The sequence below is a fragment of the Vanellus vanellus genome (genome assembly GCF_965231255.1).
Source record: "Vanellus vanellus genome assembly, chromosome: 17".
Classification (NCBI taxonomy): domain Eukaryota; kingdom Metazoa; phylum Chordata; class Aves; order Charadriiformes; family Charadriidae; genus Vanellus; species Vanellus vanellus.
The window spans coordinates 8316188-8339542 of record NC_138922.1 but is presented as its reverse complement, the minus strand read 5'-3'; the positions used below and the strand labels follow the sequence as shown (position 1 = coordinate 8339542).

The window sequence follows — 23355 nt, the reverse complement described above, 5'->3', positions numbered from 1 at the left end:
TAAATCCTTGATATTGGCAGCTTTCACTGGTTTTAAGTTTTGCTCACAACTCTCAAATCCAGACTTTGTCTTTCCTAAACAGATTCAAATACAGTCTCTTATGCTGTTTACACACAGATGAACGATAATAGGGCCTGGATAATACTCCAAATCTAATGATAAATATTTATACTGCTCTTGACATTGAGAATCTGAGGCACAAATCCTTTAGCAATAGTTTCCATTCAACTCAATTCAAGAATCTTAATATCTTAGAGGATTTGAGCTTCAGTACTTAATTGCTTTTAAGTTCAGGATATTACCAACACAGCTACCCTTTGAGAGACCATCACTTCATAGATCTGGTGCCTGAAGAGACCATTAGAAGTTACCTATTTTGATCTGCTACATAATGTGAGAAAGAACACAGATACCTGACACAATTGTTTGTGAAAAGATTTATAGAAGCAGGACTTGGTTAACTAAAGCTGGATGCAGTTAACAAAGATTATGTGGAGATCTGTATCACGTTTATAAACGCTGAACATTCTGTGTTTATCACAGTGTGGCAGAAGGGAAGCTAATGTATAAAGAACAGCTAGTCTGGACCATACCATCCCACTGCAGAATCCCTCCTTTGCAACAACCTGCTAAGACCTTTCACTTCACTCTTCCTCTGCTGGAACTAATTCAGTTGAAAATATAACAGAATAATTGAAATTCAATGTATTATTATTAATTTAGGGCCAAATCACATAAGTTGTGGAGTTTTCTTAAATAAACTTGTACACGTTACAAGAAGTACATTGTTTGTCATCTTCCTTGAAAGAAACATTTCTTCCTTACTACAGCTATCCTGTCATAGAGTCATAGAATGGTTTAGGCTGGAAGGGACCTTGAAGACCATCGAGTTCCAATCCCCCTGCCATGGGCAGGGGCACCTCCCACTAGACCAGGTTGCTCCAAGCCCCATCCAGCCTGGCCTTAAACACGTCCAGGGATGGGGCATCCACAACTTCTCTGGGCAACCTGTTCCAGTGCCTTACAACCCTCAGAGCGAAAAATTTCTTCCAGATATCTAATCTAAATCTACCTTCTTCCAGTTTGAAGCCATTCCCCCTCATCCTATCATCATCTTGAACTACGAAAAACTTAAGCATGACACACGATGAAGCAAAAGGGGAGATTATGCAGAGGGGAGACTGGTAGTACTTTGAGCCAACAGAGCAGGAAGTTGCATTCCCAGAGAGCGGCATGACTTTTAGTCCAAATCTACCAAAATTTCACAGAATGACTCAAGGTGAAGGAATATCCGCAAACTTAAAGGTTAACAGGGTGCTTGTATGAGACTATTGCAAGGACCGAGGTATTGTTTACTTTCGAGAGTTACTGCAACTTCCTGTTGAATTACTCAAGAGCCTCTGGAAGAAGAAGGAGCCAGCACTCCACGTGGTACAGGGAAAAAAAGAAAAAAGAAAAAAAAAAAAAGGACATCTGTCAGCATACCAAGACATAGGGTAGGCAAGGAAACTGAGTTCTGTGTGCTAAGCAGGATCAAAAGGAACAAGCCTGGATCTCATTCATAACTGACTAGAGGTTGTGGTCTCTTCTTTGAAGTGCTGTATCACTTGTCCTCCCATTTCCTACTGTTAAAAAAAAAAAAAAAAGGCAAAAAAAACCGAACCAACATCAAAAACACAAGCTACTGCTTAAGCCTAGACACTTAGTCAGTCTGCAGGCTAAGGTGTTTACATGACCCTTCATCCCAAGAGTACTCAAGTGCTGCAGAGCACTTTATGCTTTATCCTCACAGCAGCCATAGTGCCATTTCTTACCCAGAGAGTCTGAGCAGCAGAAAGACAATGTGTCTTTACACTGGAACAGAATTTGGTTTTCTAAGCTCGTGTTGTTCAGTTGCTAAGTCAAAACACTTTCGCAGCAAACTCTCCCTAGGAGATCACTTTGTTCCCCTCTTCAAGGAACCGCGTGTTTTACTACAGTGGAGGGCATAAGCAATAAATAAGTGATAATTCACCAGTATCTACTTCTTGAGTACAGAGATTGTGGGTCACATTAATTGGCACGCCTATCTAGCACGCTTTCTATCACATAGTAAATATGTGACACAATAAGTAGGAGGTAATTATGGGCTATAGTAAATAACACACCTAAGGACTGCCTTGTGTGGGTATGTGCTATCGCATTCATCTCCTCCCGAAAGGCATTCAGCATGGGAACACTGCTAGGAGATATCAACAATCAGATTTGAATTCTCAATTGAAGGAGACAGTATGTTTCTAAGTGTTCACATGAAGAGATTGCTTGCACTGCATTTTGAAAAAATAATGTTCCGGTTGTTCCTCTGTATGTATAAAATATCCTATATCTGTACCAGCGATTTGCTGATTGCATGTTTAACAGGTAAAGCAGTAGCTGGAAGCCAAAAGCTTTTCTAGATTTCTGATGTAACCTACAGTGTTTCCTTTAATTTCTTATTTCTAAAATGGGTTGAACGGGAAATTATTTTGCCTCTGCACAAACATGAAAAAAAACCCCAACCCGTTGACTTTTCCAGCGAAATTCCCCACCCTGCATCAGGGTGAAGAGTTGAAACCTTAATGCTTTTGATAAGCAAAAAAAATCCAAGATAAATCAATCATCTGTTAAAGTTGATATATTTCAATGTAAAGATTTTAATGAGCTAATTCTGAACAGGTTTTTGTTGATTCTGACCTTTTAACAGAAAAGTATTGTAGTTGATTTAAACTCCAAAACAAAGAACTGTTTAAATTGGAACAGCATGTTTCCTTTTGCTCTAAACACTTTTAAAACTGACAGCAGTATGTCATTCAGCTTCCAAAAATATCTAGATTTTCTTTGACAGAAAAATGGGGAGTTCATCAGCTATGAAAAAGCAAACATTAATATTGGTTCACATTTTATCAAGTTCTTGATCTGAACTGCAAAGCTGCACACCATTGGTTTGCATGCACAGGCCAGTAACAGCCTTTCACGTTGTTCTTCCTTCAAGTGTAAAACAGCATGAGAAACCCCAACTTTTGTGGGCATATTTCAAAAAGAAGCCTCCACCTGTGTTTTCTTATGGAACAGCATAATTGCACTGCAAATCATTTCAAGATAATTGTCATCACTTAAAATCTCTCATAAAGTCAGTTCCCTGCATACACTCCTAACAGAGAAAATACCACCGGCTACTGAAAACAGGGTGTAAGACTCTTGGTCACCGAGTCTAATCTGCTGGCCTCTGGGTCCCATGTTCCATTTCACAGTTATCAAGCACCATCTTAAAAATTAAAAAATTAAACAGATAGAAGGTTCTTCTGACTTCAAACGACTCTGGATCATTCTGAAGAAACAGAACAGGTCTACATTTATTAAGTAGTTTGCCCATTTGCTTAAGGAAGATTGCTCTTCTGTTTTCAATCAGTCTCCTTCTATTCTTTGGTAACATTTTATGTTATAGTTTAAGGATGTGATAATTACACACAAAAAAAAGAAGTTTCTGGAGAGCCTTGTAACACATGCCTGACATCTTCCTTCACAGACTCAGACAGAAAACGCATTCCTCTGCCAATCCAAACTACCACGTTTCAGATCAACTGGAGTTAATCACATTTGCACCACTACTTTGAGCAAGGCTGAAAGTATACTTCTATTAATATGTATGCTTTGTTAAACACATTTAGATCTCTTCATCATTTATGCTGAAAAGTTTATTAATTGAAATCCCTTCCCTGAATTACCTTTGTATTACTTCCTGCAAATTTAGTTTTGAAAAGCCACGGCAACATTCAAACCAGGATACACTACCTGAGCATAGAATACACCAGACCCAGCATCGCAAAGGATACTGTGCTTGAGCTTAACAGTACTGCACAGGGTACAGAATGAGACATTTATTCTTACTTAAAACCAGCAAAACTACCTAAACATTTTACATTAACGTATCAACAAACTGTTACTAAAAGCATTGGCCACGAAGAGTAGTTGCAGTTACAAGCCTTCCTTGAGAAGCTAAGACATGCTTCTCGAGGCAGTCAATACACTAGTGAGCAGTGTTGATCCGTTTGTGCTTGTTCCTGTTCTGTAAGTGTTTATAGTAGAAATAAGAGGTGAAAATACTTGTTTGAGCAAGCTTATCTGCCAACTGTTGTAGCAGAGAGCATGTAGAGCGCTCGGAAATGAAACCTGAGACTGAACAAAGAAACGTATCCAAGGGGTTTAGGAGCCTATGTCCTCTTTTAAAAAGTAATGTTGAGACAGATTTTGAAAGATAATTAGTTATCTGAAGATGCAGCTCAGCATTAAGTCCTCATAGCCAATTGCTTGTGTTGTCCTCTAATAGCTTTCTATCAGTCATTCATCTTCAGACATTCCTTTTCCTTCCCGCTCATCTCTTTTTTTGAAAAAAAAAAAAAAAATCTCCCTTGAGCTAAACCAACGTAAGAGAAAGGCACGTGCAAAAATTGTGATTTATTGGAGGGCAGTTCCAGATTCACCAGACGTGCTCAAATCCCCGTGGCTTCTTACGGTCTAAAGCATCTGCCTACACAGCCCAGAGAGGAAAGCCACACGCTGCACCCGGGGGAAATACCGCACCGACTACTCGTAACAGTTCGCATTTACACACTCCACCACCACAGCAGACTACGGCAGCGATTTCCAAACTTTGCTGCTTACAAACCCAGCGCCTGCTGCAATCAGCCTTCCCAAAAGGCCGACGGCTCCAAATGCCAACATAAGTCCCTGCAACCCTTCCAGGCTTGCGACCACCCCCGGCTGCCCTGAACCCTCCGCTCTCTAGCAGTAACAAAGCACCTTCCCGCCCATCAGAGGGGTTCTGAGGAGCAGCAGCGACACTACAACAGGGCCCCTCAGAAGAAGGCTCGCTACGAGGTCCAGAGCTGGACTACAGCTGTGAGGAGAGCTGCAAGAGACACCGCACCTCCTGCGGGACGGCAGCAGCTGTGGCACGGCCTGGGGTGTTGTGTGGTCCCTTGGGGCCTTGTGGGGTCCCTTGGGGCCTTGGCTCTGGTGTGGAGATGCTGAATAAGGTGTTACCGGCCCCGCTGCTCAGCCGGCCGCGGGAGGAGCCACGGCACCAGCCGGTTCCCGGGACGGGAGAGGGAGCGGGGAAGGGAGAGATGCAGCTCGGTGGCTCAGCCCCATCGGAAGCCGCAGGACGGAGCCCCCTCCCCCCCGCCCCGGCCCGCCCCGGCCCCTCAGACCCGGCTCGGAGAGCACACGGCCCCTTCACAGCGCTTCTCCTCGCCCCGGGGCGAGCCCCGCAGCCGGCGCCGAGGGGGCTGCTCCCCGCTCCCCCCCACCCCCCCGGCCTCCTCCGCGCAAACTTCCCCATCCAACTTTCTCCTCAGCGAGGGGAACGCCGCGGGGCGGGAAGGAGGGGAGAGGAGAGAAGGAGGGAGAGAGGCGGCACCGCCGCCCGCGATGCTTACCCAGAAGCGAGACCCGCAGAAAGCCTCCATGGCCGCAGCAGGGGCACAGAGCCTCCTCCAAGCCCCACGAGGGGCACCAGACGTGGGGGGGAGAAGCCGGCTCCTTCCCTCCTGGGCGGGCCGGGGGCGGGGAGCAGCGGGCCCGACGCGCCCCGTCCCGCCCTCCCCGCCGGCGGCGGGAGGCGCCAGCGCCGTTGCCCCGCTGCAGTCGCCCCCTCAGGCCGGGAGGCGCCGGCCCGGGCCGCGTCGCTCCGGCGAGGCCTCTTCGGAGGCAGCGGAGTGGCCGCTAGAAGGTCCGAGGCCTCCTCTCAGCCGGTGGGGCAACCCGGGCAGGGCGAGGGCGACCGCCGGCCCCACTGTGGCAGCCCCTCAGAGGCCCCCCCCGGCGGGTGTCACAGGGAGGGAGAGGGGCTGCCACAGCCCTCCTTCGGCCTCTAAGGCCGGGGTGTTGCTGCTGAGATGTGGCTTCTTGCTTTCCAAGGGTGACCTCCCTGTGGAAGGACCAAGCCCCCAGGAGAACGTGCCCACTGGCCGGTGTGACGTCCTGGGACAGCCGGACCCCTGCTCTTGGAAGGGGACATTGGTGGTCCCCACATGGGAGGCTGAGGGACGTTCACACCCGGTGGCTGCGTGGAGCTGGGGCCTCCTCTGGGTTTGGGGCTGACTGTGTTCATCCGTCCAGACCACTCAGGCAGATGTTCGCATCTCGGAGAGGTTGTCATCGCCTCTTCAGAGCGGTGTGGAGTGCCGTTGCCTTAGCGGGACTTAAATGAGCGTCACATCTCTTATCCATCCATCTGCAGCCTCTTCCTTCATGCTGATTGCTTCCGCTGTACACATATGGTTAAACCAGTGGTGTGGATCTATTTTCAAAAGCTTTCAGTCAATAAATTTCACATATACATGTAACTAATAGATTTTGTAGTGTAGCACCTTGGACACAATCTGGATTTCACCTCCCCGTGATGCACAAGCACTGTTTGCTTTCCTCTTGGGCAGGACTTCTCCTACAGCATTATTGACCTTCCAGCACCTGCTGTTTGTCCACCCACTTGCTGTAGCATCTGGTTCAATAACGCCATCTCACGCAAAGCGCGCTTCTGCCCCAGATCTACTTAAATATTTTAAGAGGTTGAGTCTCCATCCTTGCTGGAAAATGAGAAACCATCAGGCAGAAGAGTGTTGTCAAAAAAGCTCACCACAGCAGAAAAAAGAGATGAGACGCACAGTATTGCTGTGTCCCAAAAATATTTCATCCCTAAAGAAAAAATATTCTGCTAACCTTTTATGAAGACCAGTGAAGATGCTGGGGGTGATACCCACTCGGAGTACTATCAGAGGAAGCCACGGCCTTCCCACAAACAATGCTGAGAATTTGTTTTAGACATTTACTATGATATGGCTAAAGGGACACAGTTCTTATTAGTGTGGGAAGATAGGATCTTGCCCAAGATAAGGTTCTCGCGTGATTGCCTACAAGATTTGAAATCTCTATCTGATCCAGGCTAATCAGCACAGTCGCATCACAATCCTCTCAAAGGAAATACTAGAGGAGCCGTGGCCAACTGGGTGAACAAGATCTTCCAAGGGCACCGTGGGTTGTCTTTGCAAGTCTTACATCGAAACTTTTGTTCAGTTGAATCGCACCACAATAAAAGTTTCAAGAAAAGTCAGTAGTAGCTGGGATTTACTCCTTTATGGCTCTTTAAATCTCCTCTCCTGCAACAACCTGTAAGAGCAGTTGCTCCAAGAGAAGTGGTGAGAATTTGATCTTTCTGGACACACAAACATACATCTCCATGCTTCTTGCACCAAGGAGCAGAACTTGGTGCAGTTTGAGAACGTGCCTTAAATTAAGACTTGCTCTGGCATAAGATGTCACAGGTACAGACGCACCTCGCAAACAGCTACCGTAGGCTGTGTGTACAGGAGGGGAGAGGTTTATTTTATCAGTGTACTGCACAGTTCATTGACAAGTGCAATGTGGATTAATCCCTAATTAAATTATTGACTTCAGTGGAATTGTTCCACTGTATCCATGGAGGAAGGTCTTGTATTAGGGTATTTCCCTGGGTCTCACAGGACCTTAAAGTAGGGGGCCCTAAATGATTCTGCCTCTTGCTTCATGTTCCTAATTCACGGTGGGCAGCTTCTGCCTTCAGTAGCCTTCCGTGCCACTAAACAGGGAGGGTACTGGTGAGTGGGTGCCAGCTGGGGTGCCACTTCCCCCACCATGAGCTTGAGGAGAGCCACCAGGCAGTCAGCCTGGACCTCACAGCCGACCCTGTTGACTTGCAGTGACTTTGCTGTGTAATTACTGACTTCCAGGTGCTGTCTGGCAAAACACAGCAGCAGAGAGAAAAAAATCAAAGGCAGGAATATTAAAGTCTCAGACAGACGAGGTGGGGGAGTAAGCTTAAGAGCTCCTGGGAAGGGGCATGGTAAAGGATTCTGCTGAAGCTGGTGCAAAGCAGAGCCTGAGGCGCTATCTCAGGCAGCTCACTTTGGTCCTGTTTCCTTTTGATGATGGGAGGGAAGACGGATGTACCCGGAACGTGTCATTATTCCTGTGGTGTTCCCCCAAACGCAGGCTGGCTCTGCAGGAAAATGAAATGGCACCTTTGGTGCGAATGTCAGGGAGGTCACGAACTCACCATTTCTCACCGGACATTTATTCCAGGGAGTGGCAAGATCTGATCTGGGTTCATTCAGTAATGTATTTGCATCCTCTTTTCCATGCCAGCTACACAGTAAAGGACTTTTCACCTGCTAACACATAGAGCAGGTCAAGTCAGCACAATCATGAAGCGCCTACAAGGCACACCCAGGGCCAGGCAGCGGCAGGTTAGCTATCAACCAGAGTGATCGGCTGGGGCAGGACAGGAGGTAACGTGAGCGAGAAGCTGTTTGTGTAAGCACAGTGCCAGGTATGAGGCAGGCTTCTTTTCCTATCGCACCTCACGCTGATTTGCAGAGCACTAAAAGTAAAATGAAGTGTGACCTACTCCTGAAGAAATCCATATAAAGAAGGACATTTAGAATTGAGGGTTGGGGAGGGCTCGAGCGTGTGCAGCTCTGAAAGTCACAGTTTTATGGTTAGTTGACTATAAATATCACCTCCTTTCTCCACTTGGAACAGCAGAGGCTCAGCTTCCTTTGAGACCCACAGAGGTGTCACATTTTACAGATGGTAAGAAAAAGAGGCTGCCAAAGTAGCATTTACAGAAAGGCCCTATACATTTACTTTATAAGGGGCTGACACCTTGTTTTAACACATGTAAAACGTGGACTTGTAACAAACTCTGCTTCAAGTCAACACTGCATGAGCAGCAGCAGACGTTGGGTTTCTTCTCAGACGGTCAATGGGCTTGCATATAGTGTGAATCTCTCTTCTTGCAGGAAAGGATTTAACTTTAATTTCCTCATTTCTGGAAAGAGGAATGAGCACTTTAGAAGTCCCACGGTAAAACAGATGAGGGAGTAGGCTGGGAATTTGCAGCCCCAGTTTTTACTCACAGCTCTGCTTTTGGGCGTATATCAGCTATGTGGCTTTGTAGGCAAGGAGAGGAAGGCAAGATTCTCCCGGCTGGAGGAATAGAGGTGGCAGTTCCCTGGAAAGCCAGCACAGGGAGGCTGGGAGCACACCACATTTGGCCTGAAGATGCACTGTAAAGTCGTTCTGGCCACTGTGAGGTGGGTCCACCCAGCGCATCAAGGCTCTGTAAGAGGAGAAAATGGCATACGTATGACTCCTCCAGGGCACCATGTGTAATACTGTCTTCCCCTGTTACATGAGTGCTCCCGCGTTTCGTGCTGTGAGCGATGAGCAGGAGAATCTAGACATACCGAGAACTGCCCAGATCACCCCATAAGCGATCCTGGAGCTGCTCCAGCTGTGAGCAGCCGAACTCTGAATGCACTGGGCGTCTCTCTCTCGCCTGCTAGATAATTCCACAAACATGCTCTCAAGTGCCTACAGAGGTTGACGAAAGCTGTGGCAGGTGTAACACACCCCAACTTGTGGGCGGTTTAGCTGCAGAAGGAGCTTAGGGTGACGGACAAACAGCCGCAAACAAGCAGCACGTGGCACTTGGGCCTTCTGGGGCTAAGACCCAAACTATCCTACTTCAGCCCCCAACATAATTGTCACAGCCTTTCCTGCCGTCTCGGCCACCCCACAAGTCTCTTCTAACTTTAATGGGCTGGAGCTGTTCAGGATTTCACTGCAAAATGGGCACACAGAATTCACAGTGTTGACAGGAATCTTGCCGCAAAGACTGGGTCCTGCTTTTCTTGAATGGACGGGGAGTTGTCACCAGCCCTTGGCCATGCTGAGCTGGTGGCACCCAGCACAATGGTTCTGTACCGCCTTCACAGGTGTCAGCACAGCACATGCTGTCCACCGCAGTATTTTTAATTTGTGGAATGACTCCAATATTAACCTCTTCCTTATTTCCCCCACAACAGCTGGATTCTGCTTTCTGTTTCCGTAAAATAATTGTTAGCACAGTAAGTCATTAAGTGGTTTAACCATCCTTTTCATTTCCCAGCTGGAGCTGCAGGGGTCTTTGGTTGTATTATTTAGAGTATTAAATAGATATGGAAAGATAATCTATTCAGGACCTTTGAAACTTGCCAATTATAGCATCCAGTGACTCAAGCAGCAATAGAAAATGCCAGAGGATGTTGCAGGATTATATACTGTGTTGTAAACATATCCAAAGCGTTGAATACAATATATAAAAACCACCTTGGAGTCCGATCACCCTCAAATGCAAAAATGGCTTTTGCCGATGAAGCTGAAGACCACACCAAACTAAAGAAACTGCAGGTTACTGCGGGGACCTCAGGTGCAGCCTGACCCAGTGCGCACAACTATCCCAGCCGAACCACTTCATGGCATTGCCATCTAGTGACAAGCACTCAGCCTGCGCCCCAGCGAACACCCAACCTCTGAGCCCCTCAGCACAAGGCTGGCTCAGCCTCCTCCTCCCGCACTGCGCCCAGCAGAGCCCAAACACCCTGTTGGAGCTCTCGGGTTGTGGGTGCATTGCAGCTGCTGCGAGCGCACAGCCCGTAGGGGACTGGCACGGATTGGCACGCGCAGGCAGAACGGTATGTTTTACATGTGCTTAAAAGGAGGCATAAGCATGTGGATGGACAAACAAGACTCTCCGGTGCAGTCATAGAACCATAGAATGGTTTAGGTTGGAAGGGACCTTGAAGATCATCGAGTTCCAACCCCCACTGCTACGGGCAGGGACACCTCCCACCAGACCAGGTTGCTCAAAGCCCCATCCAGCCTGGCCTTGAACACCTCCAGGGATGGAGCTTCCACAGCTTCTCTGGGCAACCTGGGCCAGTACCTTACCAGCCTCAAAGTGAAAAATTTCTTCCTAATATCTAACCTAAATCTCTCCTCTTCCAGTTTGAAGCCATTCCGCCTTGTGCTATCACTACATGCCATTGTAAAAAGTCCTTCCTCAGCTCTCCTGTAGGCCCCCTTTAGGTCCTGGAAGGGGCTATAAGGTCTCCCCGGAGCCTTCTCTTCTCCAGGCTGAACAACCCCAGCTCTCTCAGCCTGTCCTCACAGGAGAGGTGCTCCAGCCCTCTGATCATCTTTGTGGCCTCCTCTGGACCTGATCCAACAGGTCCATGTCTTTCCTATGTTGGGGGCTCCAGAGCTGGACATGGTACTCCAGGTGGGGTCTCACCTGAGTAGAGTAGAGGGGAAGAGTCACCTCCCCTTGACCTATCAGAGCCTCTGAGATGCGGGGCAGCCTGAGGACTGTCCCTGGACGGGCTGTTGTCTCCCAGCACTTGGGGGAAGCCCAGGCCGTGCTGCTGGGAAGGGGAGATGGCAGCTGTGGTGCGCAGCAGCCCGGCTTCCAGCAGCTCCCAAAGCATGGAGCGACGCATGTCTCTGCTGTGTGGCTCCCTGGCACGGTTTCTCCCGAACCTGGGAGAAACCCTTCTTCTCCCACCGTCGACAGAGATTTTTATAAATTCAGTGGCTCAAAATCCCTGCAGAAGTAGAAACACACCCCCACCCCCAATACGGCGCTGGTTCTGCGACACTAGAAGCGCAGCGCTCCCCGGGCGGGGACAACCGCCCCGCAGGCTCCTTGGTACACGTTTCCCCGGTGGCCAATGTCCCTTGCCCGGTAGCCCGGAGAGCAGCTGGCCCCAGCCCGCTCCCTCTCCCGAGCCCACTAGATGGTAGCAAAACGCTGCGCAGGGGGCGGCGCCGGCGCTGCCGGCCGGGGGCTGTCCCCCCCCGCCCCGGGGCTGCCACTCCTCGTCCCCTCTCCGGGCAGCTCGGTTCTGTCCCTCCAAAACTTCACTGGTCTTAACCCTTTAATTTGGGGGATCCTCACCCCCCGAGCGGCTGATCACAGCTGGTTCTTTACGCGGTGCTGGGGGCAGCAAAGGGAGCCATGCACATTTCTTTAAATTGCTTTTTCCTACCTTATTTTTTAGGGGGTATTCTAGTATAGGTCCCGTCTAAGACTTGGCATGACTCGGTTTGTGTTTCTGGAACACCTGAAATACAGACGGCACAAACAGTCCTTTCCTATTTCTCATGGCAGCTACTTGAAGGGTTTCGCAGAGCTCCGGCCGAGGGATGTGCTGCGCAAACAGCTCTCCTGATGGGACACCACTCTCCAGCGAGCAGGACAGTTGGCCAAGTCCACCTAACTGCCTCAACTAAGCCCCAAACTAATTAAATCTGAAGTGCTGCTCCCCTAGATGCAGCTACCATTCCATAGAAAACAGTCTAGTTTCATGTGGCATCCAAATGACTTCCCAAACACCATAACCGAGTGCCATGCCCAGGCTCCGGCAAGTTGAGAGCAAGCAGCCAGCCTGGGTGGGAACCACCTAAAAACCACAAGAAAAACTCAGCAAAAGAGCTTCATACAGGAACGCTCACAAAACAGAGGAGGAAAAACAATCCCCCCTCCTAAGCTCCGCTGAAACCCAGCACTGAAAATTGAGGGATTTGCCATCCCCTATAAGGAATTCCCATGGCTAAACTCACCTGTGCGCAGAGAGGTGGGAAGTGCTTGAACCTGTGAAGCGTTCTTCTTTCTTGGCTCAGCCCGGCTTACCTTAATGCCATGCGGGTCCTCCAGCCTCCCGGGGTGGGAAGACATTTCGGTGGTTCCAGCCTGGTGGGGTTGGCCCCACATCCTGGACAACACAGATGCGTTCCAGAGCTCACCTCTGGAGTCCTGCTCTGCCTGGATTTGCATGGGATTTTGCAAAGATCCACATTTTCTTTCAGTTTAAGGGCTAACTTCTTTCCTGCTGTTTTCTACTCAGAGATGAATATGAGAGGGCCTTTATCAAAACACCCTCTGGACAACATAACCACTCTGGATGTCCATTTCGGGTCCCTCCTGTGGAGCAATCATCAAGTCATTCAAGCCAAAGTGAGAAACAGGGCTGTAGAGTGCCCAAGTGCCGAGTTCTTCCCTCTAACAACTGCTCCCCAGAGGAGAGGAGACTTCACATTAAGAGCCAACTCATTCACTAAAGATCCCTGAAGACTTTAGGTTTAAATGTTTCTGGTGGTACCTAAGCAGCACCTGGAGCCGGAGCGCCCGCTGCCCTGTCACGTGCAGTCCGCAGTGCCCAGGGTGGTGCCATCCCCACCAGGTCCTCCTGTGCGAGGAGCTAAATGGCCACGCAGGTAATGGAGAAGAGGCTGCTGTACTTCATGCTGGAAATCCTAAAGTTGTGAATGCGTGGAAAAGCCCGGCATCTTCCTCTTCACAGCGCCACATTTTCATGGACAGACCAAACCTGCCCCTTCTCCCCTTTGGCTGCAGCTCTCTCCATCGCGGTCCCGGCAGCCTCCGCAGCGTGCCAAGCCATCCCCTTGCCAGCACAGCGCAATCGCAGAAGCCCAAGTGATGGTCTCCTTGGTCAACCAGCACACCCTGGGCGATGCGCCGGGCCGGACTCCCTTGCGGTGTCAAACCGAATTGCTTCACAAAGGGCCGACGTTTCACAATCTTTCTTTCAACTTCCCCTCCGCTGCTGCTATACAATACCTACTCCAACTGCTCGCAATTAAAACACGAGCAAAGATCTGACCGCTCTGAAGGATACAGATTAGCATCGGCAACAACAAAAAAGGGAAGTGCACACAGTTGTGTTCTTTTCAAAAGCTTTTAATAGGACACATTTGTTTTTGTCATTTGTAAAGATTTACACTCATTTTTTGTCTTTTTTCTTTTTTTAAAAAGGAACATTTTAACCCAATTTTCCCCATGAATACCACCTTTTGTTGCCCTGACCAAAAGACCTTGTTTTGGCCTATATACCTGATACAGTATAACAATATATTAACTATTAAATACAAAGTTCTATAATATATACTAGGTTGTTACGGACATTGCAATGGTACTGTGCCTACTCTAGTCACCTCGTGTAATAGTGTACATGGGTTATTATAGCCAAAGGGGCAGAAAAGGGGAGACTGGGGCATAGCCTAATTTACAATGGTATCGCTTTTGTTTTCTGGTTGGGTTTTTTTTTTCCTTTTTTTTTTTTTTCCTCCTTGAACACACCTTGTGCTGAGTGCAATCCACAGAAGTCAAAAACAGTGTTTTCTTTGCCCTCCTCCAAAATATCTACAGTATAAACGGCCTGTAACCAAGCTATGAAAAATCAGTTCTGTGTGCGAGGGGCTGCGAGAATGGAATTTACAATTTTCCAGACACGTCTGCAATCTCTCTTTCCCCATGTGTCAGACTGGCAATAGCAAAATATCTTCCTCCCACCTGCATACAGTAAATCCACAGTAGTAAAGTGCTGGTGTGCTTGAACAAACTGGATAGCCATGCGACTGCTTTACCATCGATAGGGGCTGAGTTTTGGGGGTAGATGTTTTATACGGGTACGGTTCTCGAACAGTAATAGCACTGCAATATTGTAGAACTTGAGCTGAGCTGCTGACTTCTAGACGCGACTTGGACGCAGGCTCTGAAACTAGGCGATGCGTGTTGTAATACAGTAGGGCTGGCTCCAGGTTTATGAAAAGAAACTTTTAGATAAGAGCTGCTTCTGTTCCCAAGATGCTACGCGGACTTTTAACAATTTCTCTATAGATTTCTACAAAAATATAAAAAATTCTATCAACATAACCATTCTACAGAATTCCTCTGGATTTTGTACATTTTGTTTAAAAAAAGTCAAATTCTATAAAACCCCCCCCAAAGGTATTTAAAATTATCTTAAGATTATTGCACACACTGCAGTACATTTGTATTTGTTTTTCAAAAGGGCGTCTAGAAAAAAACTTATCTGGTTTAGAAAACAAACTATTTTACATGGATTTCTTTTCCTGAATGCATCATCGTAGAGTATTTTTTATTGGCTAGTCTTTACTGAATATTCACGTAAGACATAAACTTTTTGTTACTTCCTCAAACCTTGTCAGTGGGCAAACCCCCAAGTATTGAAAACAGAAGAACCTTTAGGCTTTCTGTTACATTTGCAGTTGAGCATTTGGATTAACATCACATCACCGTTTTGTGCCATGATTTCAAGCTAAAATCTTCCATGTGGGTTTTTGGTTTTTTTTTTGTTTTTTGTTTTTTTTTTTGGTAGGGAAGGAACTGTATGAGTAGTATCATTCCAGCTATACAAACGCACTCCTAATCATTAAGGAACCAGGGTCGGCAATTTTAGTGCACTAGCTATTTTCCCAAATTATTTAGTGCATGTGAAAGGAAAATCCAAGGCTCATTATGAGTGTAAAACCAAAAAGGGATTAAGAATATTTCTCAGGCTTAATACACTGTAATTTTATTATTTCCTTAACTATGATCTGGGGGAAGAACTGATGAAAGGTTTGTTTGAAATCATTGCTTTAAACGGGCTTAACTCCGGATTTGGACTGGCATATCAAAGAGAGCGGTCTCCGTATGGGCCCATGTTGAAGAGGGGAAAAATGTCCCAGCCAAGAATTAATCTAACTGCAGTAAATAGTACAGAATGTTAATCCTCCTACTTCAAATACGCTGATTGCCTGACTTCCCGCTGAAAGCCCTTACGTTTCTCCAGGACGTGTAAATCAATAGGGATTGTTTATGGAGTAAACGTCCTCAAGTGAAAATAAAGGAGCTTAAGACCTCGCGTGGGCTGTTAGGTACAAACGGCGGCGTCTTCTTGTATGTGTACTCCGAGCTAATGCAGATACATGGAGTCGTAACAGTCTAATCTCTGGATGGATAAAAGGCTGTACATCAACATGTTGTAGTGATTTGAACAGATCAGTAGTTCTCGAAAAGTTACAAACTCCCGACTGACAGAATTAGCACAAATCCTCCTCTCGCTCGCGCTGGTTTAAAGACAGGATCCAGCGAAGCCTTATCCATGTACGCAGTTTTAAACCTGTGACTATTCACGCACTTCAAACCGTGCCTGCAGAGTCTTATTTAGCCTACATCTCAATGTGATTTCATGGAGGCTGAGTGAAGTTGATGTCTGGTTTCCATCTGTCTGGGGAAGAGCGGGAGGTGTGGGACTGGGCCGACCTCTCGGGATTTTCCGGCTGTGCTGTCCAGTTTTACACATTGCTTTTTGCAGAGGGCGTTAGCACAGAAGTAAGCAGTTAATTTCTGAGATGACTGACATTAAGGACGTGTTATAAAGTAAGGACACAAATTCCGTTTTTATCTACGTTTTCTCGTGTTGTTGCTGCTTAAGGCTTTTGATAGGCTGGAAATAAAATTACAGTCAGGGTCACGTAAATTAACTCTAGCAGCGATAGCAAAAAACCTGACTTTCTAAACTGAAAATCAACAGTCACTTCAGTACCAACAGACTTTCTTACACGTATTCTGTAAAATAACCTGCAGTAGGCCTCGATTCTGTCGAACACAAAAGCGTATGAATTTAATTTTAAAGCGTTACTTAAATGCGATCAACCTCGAGGCGGTTTGAGCAAGAGCTCAACTTTAAGCACGTGCTTACGGCCACTGCTGCCTCGGGTCGGCACTGAATTCTCCCCCTGCGACCCTCACCCACGGCCTTGCTCTGCTCCCCGCGGGGCTGCAGGAAGAAGGAGCTCCACGGCAGGCGGTGGGCTCACAGAGGGGCAAAACTCAGCAAAAGCAAAAGTCTGTCTCGGAGACACTGGAAAAACCTCTCGGAAGCGACCACGGGCTTTTCTGGCCTCAGTTTCCTAGGCACGTATGAAAATCATCCCCGGACGTGATTTTGTGAGTCACCAGTGGATGATCCAGAACATCCTCTCGTAGTTCAGTGTTGTGGACGGTGAAAGGGGCTCTATGTTCACCATCTCCAGCCATCTGTCAGCACGGTGTACCTGCCGGGGTTTGGGCACTTGCTTTTACTCTGGATGTCGGTTTTACACGAGATTGGAATATTATTTTGTTAAAAAACTGCCACTGCATTTCTGTACTACCCAAACAATCTTTCTCCCAGAATATCATTCAAGTCCAAGGGGAAAAATAAATTACATTAAATAGTCCTTATTTACTGCTGACTGTGGGATACGTTTCCTCTGTAATGCACTAATTGGCTACATTTTGTGCTTTGCAAAACAAAATGAAACCCAAACAAAACAAAACAAAAAAAGAGAAGGGATTAAATATATATTTTTAAGGTTAAAATATTCATAAAAACCAACTTTACCTCAGAAATATTCTGAGATACATAAAATAGAAGAAAATTAAACGAGTCTTTAGTCACAAAATGTACTACATCCCGCAATACTAGATTCAATTAATTTAATAAAATATAATATACATATAGATTCTGCACATTGTATTGCTTTTACCTAAGCAGAACATATGCTTAAGTAAGCGTGATATAGGTTAACCACTCTTTTAACCAGCTGGTTCTTTAATCTTTCTTTGGAAATTTTTTACCCAGTGCCATTTTGGAATACAGAGTTTTTAAATTTTTTTTTTCTTTTTCTATTACATGAAAGGAAGAAAACATTTGGCACCAACAGAAAAGTAACTCAGGGGTCCATTTCCGTTTGATCAAAGGAAAAGCTAGGAAGTGTCAACAAGTCTTTCTTTGGGGTAGGAGATGTTGACATACTGTCTGGAAGCAACGCATCCCCCATATCCATCGAATCCTTGGACTCACAGGATGGAGCACGCCGCCTCAGGCAAACGTCTCCACTGGCAGGTGAGATGCTGTGAGGTCCTCTAGGTAGTAAACTCTGTCCATCGGGTGGATCTATAGATATACACGGAGGGCTCAGTTTTTTCTTCTGCCGCGTTCCTTGCAAGCCTTCCATTTCACTTACCACCTGACTTATGAAGCCAGAGGAGCTAGATGTGGAATGGTGCTGAGGACTGTTTTCCATCGAACAAATTTCTATTGAATGTCTCCTTTGGTCATCTAACCAAGAGGGCGGTTTTTTTAGAAGACCCTGGGTGTCTACACTGTGGTATTTCTTCAGGTCCTTCAGTGTGACGTTGCCGGTATTGCCTAGGTTCCTCTTAGGAGTGAGAGGCCGAACCTCTGAACAGGCACTCGAGGCTGTACAAGTTTCTGAAGTGAAAGGCTCCGAGGAGCTGTTTATTTCAGATACTTCTTGGTCCATTGAATCTCCAGGTGTCTCCTGACACGAGTCTGCACAAGCACACGATGCTGGTGCCTGCTTTGAAATATTATACTGATTGTGGGAATGCTGCTGCGTATGAACGCTTGCCCGGCTCCAGGCAGCCAACTCTTGCGCTTCTGAGGGCGTCAGAGCCGCTGATGACTCCTCCTTGGGCACAGCGGGGACATTTGGGTCAGAGGGTTCACTCACCTCGGTGTGGAGATTCTCCTTGCTATCCAAAGAGTCGTTCCGTATAGCCATCTGTATCGGAGCGCAAAGGGATCGGGGAGGAGGGGAGTTGCCAGATGAGAGAGACAGACCAAACAAAGGTTAGTACAGGCAAGGCACAACGTTTACCGGGCACTCAACTCTGCTGAGATACCGCAGCACAGACCCACTGACTCCTACAACTCGACCCGACCTGCCTCGGGGGTTCTAGCAATTCCCATGCTTCGGTGTAAGTGACAGCAGGATCTGACCCTTCATTCTTCATAAATGGTTGACCTTTCGCTTTCTCCTCTAAGGAGGCAGGGCTGCAAAACCAGAATGCCCCCACCCAAACTTAGACATAGTCTTGTTATGCGAAGGATGAGAGTCTATAGCAAAGCCCTTTATCATTTTAGCAGCCCAGGTAGGAGTGGAAGAGGGAAGACGTGCGAGCGAGCCTGAGCATTCCCTTCTCTAGCCCGGGGGGTGCTGAGGGCACGGAGCAGGTTCCCCAGAGCCAGCGACGCCAGAGCAACCACGCTCTGCGCCAGCAGCAGGGCAACAGCCTGTCCCTGGCTTTGGTCCCCAGGCTGGAGCCACGGCTCTGCACCACCTTACGGCAGGGGAGCCGGAAAAGCTGGACTACCACTACTACTACTACTATTCTGTAATTATTTCAACTTATTCCGATGCTTGAGTTCAGGCTCCCTAAGGCAGATTTTGCCTTGGCTGTCCAGAGCCGTATGCAGCGTCAGTGCCTGCTGGCAGAGAGAACCTACGGTGTGTTTTGAAGGCTTTGTCTCTTCACTGAGCTGCATCCCTTGTCAAAAGGGTTTATAAATCAGCCACATTAACTGGCCCTTAAAGGCAGAGTCGCAGTTTGAGAAAACTCTTAAATGATCTTATAGATTAAAAACTTCACAGAGAAATTTGAAGGAAAGGCGTACAGCTGGTCTCAGTCCTTTAGAGAAGCATAAGGAGATGAAATTCCTCATAATAAGGAACGCTTTTGTGACGAATCGCCCCAAAATGATCTTAGAATTTATATAAAAACTGTCCCGCAAGGATCGTTCGAGCCAAATGATCTCTATTCAGGCAAAGCTCTCATCAGCTGTAGTATGCACACGTGCGCGCGCAGAAACACAAGCGCCTATTGCTACATCTGCACATCGGGCTCCCTTTGTCGTCTGTGAGAGTTGAGAGAATATTTAATACGGCAAAAGATTTTGTCCGATGCTGGTGAATCCTTTCTAGTTAAAATTTTACAGCATAATACTGGTGACTAACCACAGCCAAGAGCGGAGCTAATTCTGGTCTCCTCAATGTCAACAGTTTTAGTGGTTGTTTGGGAGAAGAAATCACTTTCCTGTCCTGAGAAAAGACACAGACCACGAAAAAGTAGAATACAGAAGCAAAAAGTAATTATTGTCATTACTTTTGCTTGTACACCAACCTGCGTCGCACACAACGAGAGTATTAGTCACCACCAGCTCTTTCTTTCCCTACGATACAGGCATCTTTGGTAGTTGTTAGTAGTAACTGTTTGTACCAATGTTTTACTGGTTTGTTTCAAAATAAAAGGACCCTCTGCCATCCCGTTGGGGTCTACACCTCTAGTAGCCACAGCCTGGTGTGGGCTACACCTGGGACACAGAGTCCTGGAACCAGAAAATCAATATAGTTTTGATTTCAGGTAGAATTCCCCTGGAGAAAAGCTTTTGTGCAACGCACTGCCAAGGAGCGTACTCCTCAGCAGGGAACGGTCTCTCAAAGCATCTCATCCACGCATCTTCATCTGCAAGTGCATTGCTAATTGTCACACTTTCCGGAGGCTAAAACTGCACATTACTGTGGGGACTGTGGCCACTCTCCAGCGCTCTGAAGGGAAAGGGAGGTTAAACACGCAGGTTTTAATGATGGAGGAAAGTACACGGACCAGGTATGTGGTGGACAAGATTTATCTATGCACAAATTTAGGATAGGAGAGGGGACAAGGGGGAAGGCAAAGGGAAGAAAGAAAAGAAAAAAAGAAAACAAATCAGAATTACATGCCATATACGTAACAACAAGGAAAAACGGGTACTGCAAACCAAAATGCTTTGCGAGTTTGGGCAACTGTGATGCGCTAGTTAACAAATTAGTGGTGGCTATAAAAGGAGTCAAGCAGAGAGTACCTGAGCAAGCAGAAGCGCTGGGGGTGTAAAGGGAATTTTGCCTCTTTAAGGACTAAGTTTCACAGTGTCTGGCCATCTAGACTGCAATTAACAGTAAGAGCAATAGCGCCCTGTTGCCAGGAACAGCCTCACTGCTCCCGTGAGCCGCCCTGGGAGCTGCTCGCCGCTCGGGAGCATGCCCAAGGCAACACCTCACTAATCTTCGGGGGGATCTCCCCGGCCCGTGGACCATGTCTGCTCACTGCCCCAAAGCTTCTTCCTTTCTGAAACGTCCCTCCAGGAGCACGCGCGTGTCGCTGCAGGAGCAGAGGGAGGAGGGAGGGGACGAAAATAACTTAAACATATGAGAAGGCTTAGAAAAAGAAGCCTTCAAAGGTATGAACCAAATTAGGCTGAGGAAGATGGCTAACATGGTAATTTATTCTAGCTAGATCAGTTCAAAAGGATGGGTCTGTTATTCATTAGGAAGCAAGAGAGAGTGGTTATGAACTGGAATCATGACATCAATTAGTTTCCCCATTAGCAGCGATCGGGGGAGCTGGCCAGCCCTGTGCAAACGAATGCATGCTCGGAATTTCTTCTGTCAATTTAGTATTACAGACTAATGTAATTGTTAACCTTGGTACTTCACATTCATTTTGAGAGTTTAATGAATCAACTGTCTAATTTGTCAATGTTGATTAAAAGATGAAAGAAACGGGAATATTTTCATGCAGGAAAGAAATTGCTTTTGAAAAAATAGAACTGATCTAGTTTGTGTATGTAAAATCAGGCATGAAACTACTGAAGAAAGCAGTTTGGGAATCAGACGTGCCTCTGGTCCCGCTCCAGCTGCACAATGAAATATGCTTAAAAATGTGAGAGTGAAGCACAAGTTTAAGTATTTTACGAAAAAAGATAAATTTAAACTTATGCTTCCAATCAAGCAGACTGGAATCTTTGATTAGATCTCTCAGATCTTTGGTCGAATCAGGATTTAAATCAACACCAGGCAAAAAAACAGAGATAAAACCAGTTGCAAAATAAAATGTGTTCTCTTTTGCATATACTCAAACTTTTCAAAAGCACATGGGATATTCAGAAAGGTCTTATTTTTCCATTCTCACTGTAAAACCAGTATACTTTCCCTGCTGGTTTTGCATACGGGATATCCAGCTTCATTTAAACAGTTTTCCCCTTTGGAGAAACCAGAGGAGCCAGAGGAAGGGTGGCCTGGGATGGAGTCTACAGTCCCTGTGTCCTTTCAAGCACTGAGAAAATCACAGCAGTTAAGAATTAGTTCCTTACCCCCAACAAGCCCCTGGGGAGCAGTTGGCTGCATTTATGAAGAGGACTGAAAAAAAAAAAAAAAAAAGTGCTAACAATGTGGAGAACATTTAGGCGTGTCGCCAAAGGAGATGATGCTCAACACGCACATTCTTTGGAGACTCCTGGATGGCTTTCAGATCAAAATCCATCAACCTTTTTGTTATTTCTGCAGGAGAACTGCAGTTCTCCAGAGGTTCCTCTGTGAATCTCTCCTTGAATTTAAAGCATGGTTAACCTGGAAACATGACAATATAAATCCTCAGCAGGTTCGTGATCATAAGTCTGCTTACCTGTCTGCGGAGCAGCCTTTCAGCAGAAGGAGAGTGCACCTGCTGGGAAACCTGGGGTTTGCTCTCCCTCACCAAACGCTCCTGAGCTCTCACATGGTGAAAACGGTCTTTTGGAATTTGCAGGAGAGAGCTGGTGTCTGCCGGCTGCGACTGCACCGATGCCTTTGAACCTGGCAAGAGGGAGGAATGCGACGTGTTCATCTGGGGATTACGTCCCTGTCTCAATGACCTTTCAGAGAAAACTGCTCCTTTTCACCTCGGACCAGACAGGCATGGCAAAACCACTGAATTCAGCAACCAGCTCTCCACGACTGGGAAAAAACTCCCACCTACCAATAAATTGTTCCAAAATTGTCTATTATTTCATTTTTCTTGGCGGTTTCCCGATACAAGTGGGACTAGCTCCCGTTCAGAACAGAAGATTATGAACTAGAAGTTCATCTGGACTGTCAATTTCTACATTCCTGCTTTGGGGCCAATAACTTTGCAGGCAACCGCACATCTCAGCACCGCGAGGACCTGACTTTGAAAGACTCTGGCGAAGGATGTCTCCATACCAGAGTGTGTGCGGACACCGACCTCGGGGATCTCAAAACCAGCATGCACGCTGGAAACGAAGCGAAAGGGAAGGGCACCTGGCAGCTTTCAAGGCTAGTTTTACAAAGCATCCCAGGAGAAGGCAATACATACTCTCCAGCCTCTTTCTGACCCTTTGTGGTTGCTGGCTACTTCTTCTAAAAGGTTTGAAACTCTGCGTGCTCTCTCCCCATCCCTCCTCCCCCCCCCCCCCCCCCCCCCCGGCTCAACATTTTTCAAAACAATTCATTTAACCTGGACCGCATCCCAGAGAATCTCATTTGTCCTGGAATCTTTCCCAGAACAACAGCCCCATTACGAAGGAGTATTCAAACAAATACCTCCTGCAAGTGCCAGTGTTTCTGACAACAAAACCCTTCTCGGCTTGAAATATTATGGCTTAGTTGTGGTGATTTATTAGAGGCGCCTGGCACCTTTTGCTATCTTCACAGCACTTTATAATATTACAAACTGTAAACAGGTAGGGGTGACTTCCCCCACCCTGAAAAGCAGTGACATTGTAGGTGGAACAGGACAACGATGCATATGCCAAGATTTGGGCACCTTACCCACCTCCGAGCACTTTGGCCCGCTTAAAACGATTGGAATTGCAGCAGCAGGAGAAAAACACAAAAGGTTTAATTGCTTAATGTGGTTATGAATAAGGCATCAGCTTTGCCTTTCCCAAATACTTCTCCTACACCTCAGTGGAACAGTTGTTCCTGTGGAGTTACAAAGGTGCAACG

At 46.9% G+C, this 23355-nt stretch overlaps 2 protein-coding genes across 2 annotated transcripts in view; both read right to left on the bottom strand.

Moving 5' to 3' along the window:
- Positions 1-5498, bottom strand: part of ABCC3 (ATP binding cassette subfamily C member 3) — a 50766-nt gene extending 45268 nt beyond the window's left edge. Inside the window, exon 1 of the mRNA XM_082492018.1 lies at positions 5457-5498. Coding sequence (XP_082348144.1) covers positions 5457-5486 — 30 coding nt within the window. The 5' untranslated portion in view covers positions 5487-5498. The remainder of the gene's footprint in view (positions 1-5456) is intronic.
- An 11759-nt stretch (positions 5499-17257) lies between these two features.
- Positions 17258-23355, bottom strand: part of CACNA1G (calcium voltage-gated channel subunit alpha1 G) — a 103162-nt gene continuing 97064 nt past the window's right edge. Inside the window, exons 36-37 of the mRNA XM_082492405.1 lie at positions 22034-22203; positions 17258-18315 (exon numbers count right to left, since the gene is read on the bottom strand). Coding sequence (XP_082348531.1) covers positions 17461-18315; positions 22034-22203 — 1025 coding nt within the window. The 3' untranslated portion in view covers positions 17258-17460. The remainder of the gene's footprint in view (positions 18316-22033; positions 22204-23355) is intronic.